Source organism: Anser cygnoides, chromosome 10, assembly GCF_040182565.1.
Source record: "Anser cygnoides isolate HZ-2024a breed goose chromosome 10, Taihu_goose_T2T_genome, whole genome shotgun sequence".
Classification (NCBI taxonomy): domain Eukaryota; kingdom Metazoa; phylum Chordata; class Aves; order Anseriformes; family Anatidae; genus Anser; species Anser cygnoides.
This window is the reverse complement of record NC_089882.1, coordinates 3,599,025-3,610,313: the sequence shown is the minus strand read 5'-3', so window position 1 is coordinate 3,610,313 and position 11,289 is coordinate 3,599,025. Positions and strand designations below refer to the sequence as shown.

At 55.8% G+C, this 11,289-nt stretch overlaps 1 protein-coding gene across 7 annotated transcripts in view; it reads left to right on the top strand.

The window, feature by feature from the left end:
- The first annotated feature begins 1,183 nt into the window (after positions 1-1,183).
- The window catches only part of GRM7 (glutamate metabotropic receptor 7), a 268,824-nt gene continuing 258,718 nt past the window's right edge, over positions 1,184-11,289 (top strand). For 2 of the 7 annotated variants that reach the window (XM_048070519.2, XM_067002827.1), the window contains exon 1: positions 1,184-1,840. In XM_048070519.2, the coding sequence (XP_047926476.2) occupies positions 1,274-1,840 (567 nt within the window). In that variant the 5' untranslated portion in view covers positions 1,184-1,273. The remainder of the gene's footprint in view (positions 1,841-11,289) is intronic. The other 5 variants (XM_048070501.2, XM_013182341.3, XM_067002826.1 and 2 more) reach the window with 4 other exon arrangements.

Genomic DNA, 11,289 nt, shown 5'->3' with positions numbered 1-11,289 from the left:
CTAAATGATTATTGGAATGATGATTATCTTGCAAAGCCCTAGCCAGCTCCATCTGAAGTCAAGACCTGACTGGCAAAGCCCCTCACTCGTGCCCGCCAGAGCAGTCATGCTCTACCAGCTCTGGGTCATGCAATAAAATTTGGCTGGGCCTCAACAGGTAGAGGCCATCAGAGCTGTGTTACTCTGCCGTCGCTGAAGTACAGCCTGTTGGAAACGCAGCAATCAGCACAGCTCTCTATTAGATAAAACACTTCCGAGCTGCAGCTGGCCCAGGCAGGCTGCACAACCACCCTTGGAGCGCTGCTGGTCCGGGCTGAGTTAGGGGCCATGCGATGAGCGGCAGCGCTACCTCCCGCGGTGCTCGTGCAGCACCAACCGCCCGCTGCCCGCCCTCCGCCTGCCCCCTGCCCGCCGGCCAAGGGCGCTCCGCACCGCGGCCCCCGCGCCCGACCCCGGCTCCCAGGCGCGGCCGCGGGGAGCGGGGAGCGGGGAGCGGGGAGTGGGGAGCGGGGAGTGAGGAGCGGGGCTGCCCGGCGCTGCCCGTCCCGGCTGCGCCCCACCTGTTTGCCCCCGCTTCCCCCGGGGCCGGGCCGCTTGAGCGGCCGCGGGCGCCCGGCTCCATCCTGAGCCCCATCCCCATCCCATCCCCATCTCCATCTCCATCCCCATCCCCATCTCCATCCCCATCAGCATCCCATCCCCATCTCCATCCCCATCCCCATCCCCATCCCCGTCCCCGTCCCCGTCCCCATCCCATCCCTATCCCATCCCCATCCCATTCCTATCCCCGTCCCCGTCCCCATCCCTATCCCCATCCCCATCCCACCCCCATCCCAACCCCATCCCCATCTCTATCCCCATCCCATCCCCATCCCCGTCCCCATCCCCATCCCATCCCCATCCCCTGTCCCCGTCCCCGTCCCCATCCCCGTCCCCATCCCTATCCCACCCCCATCCCCATCCCCATCCCCGTCCCCGTCCCCATCCCCATCCCATCCCCATCCCCTGTCCCCATCCCCGTCCCCGTCCCCGTCCCCACCGCCATCCCCGGCCCGTTCTCGGGCGGCACGGCCGCATCCTGCGCAGCGGCGGCGGGCGGGGCGGCGGAGGGGGCGGGCGGCGGCGCGGCCCGGCCACCATTTAAAGCGGTGGCGGCGCGGCGGCGGCTCCCCAGTGCCGAGCGGCCGCCGGGCGCGGCGGAGGCAGGGGGGGAGCGGCCCGGCCCCGGCCCCGGCCCAAGCCCCGGGCACCCCGCGCCGCCGCCCCGGGCCGGATGAAGGCGCAGGGGAGCGGGGGGCATCGCCCGGGCGGCGGCGGCGGCGCCGGCACCATGGTCCGCCTGGGCAGGCTCCTGCGGCTCCTGACTCTGCTGAAGTTGCCCTGCTGCCTGCTGGAGTTGCTGCTCTCCGAGGCGGCCCGCGGGCAGGAGATGTACGCGCCGCACTCCATCCGCCTGGAGGGGGACATCACCCTGGGCGGCCTCTTCCCCGTCCACGCCAAGGGGCCCCCGGGCGTGCCCTGCGGGGACATCAAGAAGGAGAACGGCATCCACAGGCTGGAGGCGATGCTCTACGCCCTGGACCAGATCAACAGCGACCCGGACCTGCTGCCCAACGTCACGCTGGGCGCTCGCATCCTGGACACCTGCTCCCGAGACACCTACGCGCTGGAGCAGTCCCTCACCTTCGTGCAGGCGCTCATCCAGAAGGACACCTCCGACGTGCGGTGCACCAACGGGGAGCCGCCCGTCTTCGTCAAGCCGGAGAAAGTCGTCGGGGTGATCGGGGCGTCGGGGAGCTCCGTCTCCATTATGGTGGCCAACATCCTCCGGCTCTTCCAGGTAGGGCTGCTGCCGGGCCGGGCCGCGGGGCTCTGCCCGCCGGGCTCGGGGCTGCGCTCGGGCCCCTGCTGGTGCTTCCCTCGGCTCCCCCCGGAGCGGAGCGGAGCGGGGCGCCTCTCCTCGCCTCCCTCCCAGCCTTCCCTCCCCGTTTCGGCACGCTCCCTTCCCGGCGGTGCGTGGCACTCTCTGGATTTATCGCCCCATTTGCAAGAAGCAAGCCGTGAAGGAAGAGGAGGGAGGAAAAAAAAACAAAAAAACAACAAGGCGATGACTGAGCTGGGTTTTGCATTGGAGAAGAATACGGCTCGGCGGCGGGGGCACGGAGCGGGCGGGGGGCGCCGCAGCCGCCCCCGTCGGGGGTCCGGGGGTCCGGGGGGGGCTGCCCCCGGCCGACACGGGGCTGTGCCGGGCACCGCCAGGCGCCCCCTCGCCCCTCGGGGCCGGGCAGGGCGCTCTGCCCCGCGGCCGTGCGGGGCCGGGGCCACCGCCGCCGGACGGGGAGGGCAGCGCGGCCGCCCCGGGGCCGGCTGGGGGCGGGCGGGGGGCGCGGGTCCCCGGCCGGGGGCGAGGCGGAGGCGCTGCGGCTCCCCCCGGTCCCCGCTGCCCCTCGGAGCTCGCAGCTCGCCGTGCCCCGGGGAGCCGCCGGCAGCGGGCGCGGTGGCAGCGGCAGAGCCTCCCCCAGCTGCACCGAGCGCCGGGGGGTTGCTCGCTTCCTATCCTGCGCCTTGGCGTGCGGAGGCGGTGGGCTGCGTGTGCGGGGGGGGTGTTTTTCATCTCTCCCTTCGGCGGCGGGGGCAGCGCTGCCCCGCTTTTCCCAGCTGGAAACCCGCGGGGGTCCGGTGGAAGCCCCCGGCACGCCGCATCCCCGCGTCCTGCCCGCCCTCCCGAGCGCTCCTGACGGACCCGCTTCGGTTTCCCTCGCTCCCCCCCCAGGTGGAGACGCGGCTCGCAGCGCCCCGGGGCTCCGAGCCGCCGGCCCTCGCCTTCCGGAGCCCGCAGGGTGCGAGCGGTGCCCGGGCTGTGCCCGGGCTCCGCTCCGCCGGGCGCTGCTCTGCCCAGGCAGCTCCGGCACGTCGGAACGCCTGCAACGGCGAACGGTGGGCACCGCGCTGAGGTCTCGCCCCGGGGGGAAACCCTCGGAGCCTTCCCCACAGAGCCACAGCACCTGCGAAACCTTTGGTGCCGCCGAACTTACGTAATGGGGCTTGCAGACAGCAAGGCGTTCGGGCAGTTTGTGCGGGTAGTGGTATTTATGTCTATCCAAACATTTTAACATATTGTGACTAAGCATCTGTTCCAAATTGCTTTTTATCCAAATCACCCAGAAAGCAGGAACTGGTACATCCTGGGAGAGATTTACTGAATATATATTTTGCAGATTGGTTCTGCCTCCTTTAAGCACATTTTCCATGCCATAAAGCTGTTCCCTCTTGTCCTGCCCTCCTTCAAAACCCAGTTCAGAACGTGTCCCAGCCAGAGAGAAATAAGAAGGAAGGAAATATTCTGAGGTAAGAGGAGGACTGTGCCTATTAAGCAACTACGTGATGTTGTAAGGGGAGTAAGAAGCTGTAAGCTGCTAGAAAGAAAATCGGCAGCACACTTGCTAACCTAAATGCTTTCCAAGATGCGTTAGCTTTTGCCACCAGCGTGTTCCCCGAGGGTCTCTGCAGGTTTCCTGGCCGTGGCAGCGCGCTGAGGGGTGGGGGAACGGCTCCTGGACGTGTGTTTTCATGCACAAACTGCCGTTCCCCTGACGTCTCCTAGATGAATACTCTTCCCATCTGTGGAGGCCTCTGCAAAGAAATCTTACTCACTAGTGTTTACATTTCTCTGACAGTGTTTTGGAAGGGAGTTGAATTACTTGGTACTCTACCTTAAAGTCAGGGAGAAGAAAGGTGTATAAGCCACGCAGAGCACGGGGGGGGTCCTCAGCCGGCCACCAGTGCTCGTGGGCTCTGTCCCCAGGGGGGTGCTCGCCCTGCTCTCTGCACACTGGGGTACCGTGACCGGCCGTGCCGCTCACCTGCCTGCTCCTGACAGAGCACAGAGCTTTGGGGGCATCCGCAGCTAACGCCAACAGGTGTATCAGCAGGGGAAAGCCGTGCTGAGGTCCTCCGATCTGAATTAATCCCTGCCGTTACTGCTTGAAGTTCTGTGGAAGCTTTCCTTTGATAAAAAAAGATGCAAAGAATCTGCATTAGCTGTCCTTTCATCGCAGAGGGACAAGCCCACAAGTCCCTCCCCCTGCCTCCGTCTCTCTCTCCACGTATCCCTGAATTGTGCCTTCAGTTAGAGTCGCTGGGGCAGGGGGGTTTTGCCTGGCGCTGTGGGAGCTGGAAGGGTGCTGAGCTCCCGGCTGCCGCAGCAGGGGGATGCTGGCCCCGGCGATGCCCGCGTGCCTGCCGTGCTCCTCGTGCCGGGGCGAAGCTGCCGGGGATGCTGAGATGCGGGCACTTGTCAGAGTGCTCTGCCTCTGAGGCACGGGGATGTGCCGAGCTGTTTGCCGTGGGCACAGAGCTGCTGGGGAGAACAGGACATCTCCTAAGGCCACGTACGTGAGGATTTCTTTTCCAAAATTACAGCTGATGAAAGCTACGAACAGCTGCCCTGTGCAAGCACAGGGTTTAGCGGAAGGAGGAAGAGTTTGAGCCTGAATTCAGTGTCTCGTATTGCCACAAACTTGGTGTGGGCCTTAATTGGGTTACTTGGGATGCTCAGCACATCCCAGCTGGCACCAAGGTCCTGCGAGCCAGACCCGCACCGAGGGGGCCCGGGGCGCAGCCGGGCGCTGGGCTCACACCTGAAGGCAGCTGTGCGGTTTGGTGAGAGCTCCCTGCAGGAGGGAGGGAGTTGGGGGTGCCTCCGGCTGGGTGCTTTCTTTTTGCACCTCGCTGTTATTTAATTTCCTCCTCTTCAGAAGCAGAGTGGGAGCCGTGCCCCGGCAGGGGGGCAGTGATGCTGCCCACCCACAGCCCTGGGCAGGGGGCCGGGAGCTCTGCCTTTGGGCTGGGAACCCCAGCACGTGTGCCACGCCGCCGTAAAATGCGTGAGCTCTGTGCGGGAGGCTGCGTTTCCTTTCCTGCGTGGAAGGCGATGCATTTTCATGGATTTTTCTGGGACGCTGCAGAGCATTGCTGGGAAATGGTTGTTAGGCTGCAAACTTCGGGCAGAGGACGGCGTGGTGGAGGCGTGCTGCCGAGCACGAGGGTCCTGCGCCTCCCTCCCAGGGGGCAGCATTAATGCAACAGGAGTAACAGCGCGGCGTGCGCCGGAGCGGGGAGGTGGAAGTGTATAAATATTCAAGTGTGTCAAGTACGGCGACTTTTTCAAAATACAGTTCTATTAGAGTGTGCTGCTAAATAGTATGCAGATTGTAAATTAAATATTTGTTCTAAAAATAAAGCAGAAACAATTTAGAAAGCTGTTTCCAAATGCAAGAGGGATTTCAAGGCAGTATGGTTTTTAGGCTGCTAGTTTTGCATTGTAAAAAATGTTGCTGCTTCAGTGTCATAATTTTCTGTACAAATTTAAATCCATGAAATTCAATAACTGTGCTGGAAAAAAAAAGCCAAATGCTTAATCTGTTTCATATCTTCCATGAGTAAAACCATGCAATATGGGGAATATCAGCACACTCATTTCTGTTTTTCTACTGGAAAACTCATTTTTGGACTCCGTTCTCATTACAGCCTTCAATAATGAACTAATTACTGCTTCAGGTTTCTGTCCTCAGTGGATATAATTTTAAATAGTCAATCAGCAGTAGCTCTTCCTGTCTGAAAACCTTTTCCTTGTATCAGTGATGGTTCTTGTGGCCTGCGAGGGTGCATTGCCAAGCCCCTTCAGGGAACTGTTTAGAAAACAGAGTGGGATAAAGGCGTACAACTAGATTGGAAGTGTAAATTGAAACTCCCTTCTATCCCTTGGGTGCTTTTGCCTGTATCTCCTTCTGCGGGTACCTTAGCACTGAATGAGAGATGGAGGTTGCAGTGCCTGCCTTCTGCTGGAGACACGATGAGGCCAGCAGAAATGTGGTTATTTGGAAAGGAATAGAAGTGCAGCTCTGAGCTGGATGCTTCTTTTTTTTTTCTTTTGTAGAAGAGGGTGTGCATTTTCCAAGAATATCTAAGTTAGGATCTCCTCTTTGCCAAAACGCTGCATCAACAGGCTGTGGCTGGCTGCGCTACAGCGTTTGAGCTGCTGCTGCCGCCCGTATCGACGGAGATCGTGGCTCTCTCTCAGCTGCTGGCGTGAGGGAATTAAATTTGGCTCTGGCAGTCATCAGTTCCTGTTCCTGGTGGATTTGCTGTGCGGTTGAGGGGATGATAGTGAGGGCTGTGTGAGGATCACTCCAGAGAACGTGTGCTGCTGTCATTTCAGGGATGGTTGAAGGGGTTGTTTTTAAGCTGCTCCTCCGACCAGATCCTATAAAGTCCTCCACACCACAGCAGACGTATTTGCAAACTAATGGTTTTCTCCCTCTCGTTTGTTCAAACTTCCCACTGGAATATGTGATGTAGGCCCAAAAGTGAGCATTTGCAAAGCCAGAGGTTCCCGTGGAGCCCCTCCTGCTGCCCTTACGGAGACGATTCCAGTGCCCAGTGTAATTCACGGCGGTTACCTCCCGTGGGGGCTCTCGGCTCATCCCTGGCCTTTGGGAAGAAACCCAAGATGCTTTAGCAATATTTTTCTCTAGGTGCTAATTATATTCCAAAGGAAAGGAAAATTCTTGTGCCAAGAACTCGTGTGTTTCCATGAGGAGCTTCTAGTGGTATGTTGGAGGTGCTGTGAATATATATATATATATATATATCTTTCTGGGGGGAGAGGGGAAACATGGTAAAATCCGTGTTCTTGACAAGACAAAGTTCAATATTAGCAGTAATCTCAGCTCTTAATCCAGTTTCAAGTGCCTCTCTGTAGCCTTCAGGTAGAAAGGGCTTCAAGGAGACATTTGGAAGAAGACGGCTGCTGCCAGGAGAGCAGCGCTCACCCACGCAGAGCCAGCAGGAGGAGCGGGTGTGAGCAGGGGGGTGGCAGATAACTGGGGGTGCTGCGGGGCGCAGCACGGGGGGTGCTGGAACGCGTCCGCCCGGGTGGCGAAAGCGTGTAGCAGCAAGTACACTGTGCAATTCCCAGCTCGCTCCTGAAATGAGAAGAGGTGACCTCTTTGGGATGACAAATGGCGGGATCATCTCAAGGCATTAATTTTTATGAAAGGAATATTGATCTGGTTTTGAATCTCATAACACTAATACTGTAAAACTACACGTACTATATTCCGTATTTTATTCTATTAAATGAGTTTTGCTTGGAGGCATTAAAACCCTCCAACACAGTACTGTGCATCATAATATCAGATGTTGTTACTTCTATTTATAGTGATATTCAAATTAATCTCAATGAGTGACAATGATGACTGTCCCAGACATAGGACTGTGATGAATTTTATCATAATATTGGAAGATCTGAAGCACGTAATTAAGGCTGTTTGAGAGCATGGTATCCAATATAGTCAGGTCATTAGTGTGGTGGAGTAGGCATCCAGGCAGAGAGAATTCTGAAGAAAAATCTGTATTTCTCAAAGCCTGCCTTGTTACCGATGATTCTCAAGGTCCTAAAACCCCTTCTGCTAAGGGCAGCAGAGCTGTTCTGATTCACCACCAGCAGAGCTGAGAGCAAAGCGTGGTCCCATCATGGGCCACTAAAGCGTGGTAGCCCTGCCGTGGCCCAGGCCACTGTCACTCGGGCTGGTGGAGCTCCCACGGCACTGCCTCGGGTGACAAAACCATTTAGAGGTGCGGCGCACACCCAAACCCCGTGTCGGGGTGCAGGGCGTTGCACCCTGAGCACAGCTGGCAGCAGGGTGATGGCGATGGGCACTGCTCTGCTGGGTCGGGCGCTTCCAGCAGCACCACCCGGCAGCTGCGCTTACACCTCCAGACCAACTCCAGCTCCAGCAGCATTGCCCAACTTCCCTCTAATGTCATTTGGTTCGTATTGAGATAAGTGATGCTTTTGCTGTGTCATTTGGGATGTTCGGGAGAGGCATTAGCATGCTGAATGGATGCGAGTGTTGCAGGGCATATATCCTCTTATTCTTCAGCTGACGTGGTAATGCAGGCCAGTGCTGCACTTTGGAGTGTTTTTAAATGAACCTGGCAAGCGTTCCCAAACCCCCGTGAAGTGCTCCTAATTAGAGATTGCCTTTCTGCTTGTGCGGAGATGTGCAGCGCTCAGACTACCTGGCCTCTGGTCTGAGTGGGAGGAGGAAGCAGGCGTGGGAGACCTGCCTCTGAGCGCCCGCGCGGCACAGGCTCCGTCTTCTCACATGCAGGGCACATCAAATAGCTCCCTTTTTGTGCAAAGGATAGCCTGACCTGGGGAGGTGGGGAGGACAGCTAGAGTAGTGTTAAATGCTGTAAGACTTCTGTCCGTTTTGATGATGGCTCTGCTTTAATGTATGTGAACATGCTTGTGTATGTAGGTATTCATATATCCATTTATATATGTATTGATATGTCATTTTATATACTTATAGATATATATCTGTGTATTTTTTTGATATTCTGTAAACACAAGTGACCCATCTTTCAATATCTTGCTCAGGAATGATGCCGGGGTGGGAAGGGGAGAGGCAGCACTCGTGCCGGGTCATGGTAGGCGAGGGTGGGATGGAGCGCGCCTGGGCTTCCACTGACTGCTGCTGTCAGCGTGCAGACAGCCGTGTCACTTGGCTGCTCAGCTTTCTGGTTCTGCCTGTCTCATGTTATTATGGTGTGAGGTTCAGAAGAATCATGGATGGGTGATTTAATGGAGAAAGATGCGTTCCAGTAACACAGAGCCACCTCCAAGACGTTCAGCAACGCATCAGGTTGTGCTCAGGCCTGGCTGTTCCTGCAGGACAGTGGTGGGAGGATGAGCAGAACCCGTGATGGAAAGGGGGGAAGCCCTGAGGGGTTGGTTTGTGTGCAGCTGGTGCGGGTGGGATGGTGACCTGGAAGAAGGATGCTCTGCAGGAGCAGCAATCCCTCTCCTCCCACCAGCAGAAGCCTCAGGTCTTTCCCCAGCCTTGCTGGAGCTTCTTTCTTGCTTCCAGTTCAAAAGCAAGATAATCTGGACCTGGCTTTGGTGTGGTCCCTTTGCTCCACTGCATGCTGTAGATACGCCCTTAGATCTTGCTTTTACTCTTTTACAACTGCTTTTGCCTTTTTGCTTGTGGGTATAACAACTGCTGACAAAGCCAAAGCCTTAAGCTGTAGATATGTGCTGAAAAATGACTGTGATCCAGGTTCTCCTCGGATGGCTTGGTACAAACCCGCGTCTCCACTTCCTTCGTAAGAGGTTTCACACTTGTGTCCCCGATGGCAGGGCTTAGCCACGCGGAGCTGCCCGGGATGCCCGTGGTCAGCGTGCAGAGCACTGCCAGCCCTGCAGCTCCGCTCTCCGTGCTGCGGGGCTGAAGGCGAGGAGGCTCCAGCTTTAAGCACTGCTTGTCACTGGGAGCACAAAGAAGTTGATTGTAGTGCTGTTACAGAGGCTTTCCAGGGTTAGCTGGAAAAGTCATCCCCTTTGTTCATAAACCGAATTTCAGGTAGAGAAGCGATGGTGTAAAAGTGACTACACATCCCCGCGTGTGATTTTTATAGCAGCCGTTTATTACTATCTTACATGAAGGCCCTAATCCTAACCTTTCTTAGAAGAGTGCCAATAAATAAATGGGACTATAAATCTGAAGATTGCAGAGGATGGAGACACGTACTTATCTTAGCACAAATTTCCAGTGCTTTCTTTGAGGAGTCCACCCAGCACTGGCTGATGTCGGTGGGGTGGCAGCTGGGCAGGGATCCATCCGATCCCCTTGGGCAGCTTCAAGCTTCCCTTTATCCTGGTCCAGGAGACCTCCTAAAACAAAAACCAGCAGAGACCAGTCCATAGTATCAAAGCCATTCACTAAAAACTGGTGCATCAGGGATATTAGGGAACTATGTAAAGCCCCAGAAATTGAAGTGGGGTGGGGATGGAATTCCGTACTAAATCTGGACTATGAGAATTTGGTAGTCTGTAGTGCTCACACCTTTCCGACTGGATTTTGCCCGCTGTGTGCATGGAGAGGTGTCAGCCCCTTTGCACTGGGTAAGAGCTGCACCATGTCCACACGTGCATTTAGCTATAGGAGCTCATGTGGGCCCTGCAGAAGTAAGGTGGGAGCCACGGGTGCTCGGCTGTCCCCTTGGGGCAGCTGCTGTCCCCTCGCCCCCTGCTGCGGCCCCTCCTGTGCCCCCTCCTGTTTTCCTGGGGCAGGGGCTGTCCCCTCGCCTCCTGCCACCGGCTCCCGTGCTGGCGGTGTCCCCAAGTCACGGGGCCCCACTGGTGGGGGTGGATCGGATCAGCCTGTCCTAGCGGGTACCTGGCTCACCTTCTACAAACACATAGTGAGGACAATTCTACAGCCTCCATGGATTTTTTAATTTTTTTTCTTAATAGGCAGATTTTATCTTTGAAAAGTTTCCTGGCTTTGTTTTGACTGTACTTTCACAGCAGGGTATGAGGCTCGAGGGGTATGAGGTCCCTTCCTAAAGCAAGATTTCTGCTTGCTCTTCTGCTTGGAGTTAGGTAGCAAAAAGCAGACTTCGACCACTTTAATGAGAGATTTATCCACAAGATTAACATATACTCAGCTGGGACCTGGGAAACTCTACCTCTGTCTCATTCAGGCTTTAGATTTAGCCTAAATGTCCAATGGTCTGGATGAGTACTGGTGGCTCTTTTCAGCTCAGTGTCATTTCAGTAATGCATTTCCAGTCTAGACTGCTTGTGCTTAAACCACCACCAACAAAACAACTAAACAAAAACTCCACAAGAGCTATGCTTCCACAATAGCCTTTGTTTAAAGAGCTGACAGATTTGCAAATGAAGCAAATAATAAATTTCCAATTGTCTCCATTCAGGATCGTCAAGCTCTGAAGAGGAACCTCAGGAAACTTTCATGCCTACATCATCTGGGATGGGAATGCTTGGGTTCAGTGCCTTGCAAATTTGTTTTCTCTGCTGCAATTTTAGACTTGTGTAGAGTAATATTCTGCAAGCTCATATGAAGAAGGTTTTCTAATAAATTTATTATTTCATAAATATTTTAATAACAGTAATTATGCATTCATCAGAATGGAGATTTGTTTCAATGTCATTAAATTCAGCCTCATAATTATATGCATGGTATTTTTGCACACAGTACAAGCTGAGTGCAGTTCCTTTGTAAATATAGTGCAGCACTTGGCGACACTGGAGGAGTTCACATCTCTGCAGAATTTTCATCTCTAGCTATTGGCGTGTTGTATACAAAAAAAGGGGGGAGGGGGACAACAGGAAATTTTCTTCCATGAGAAAGGAGAATTCAGGCCTTCAAAACTGCAGCAGTTTTGTATCTCCAGCAACAACAGCGAATGAGC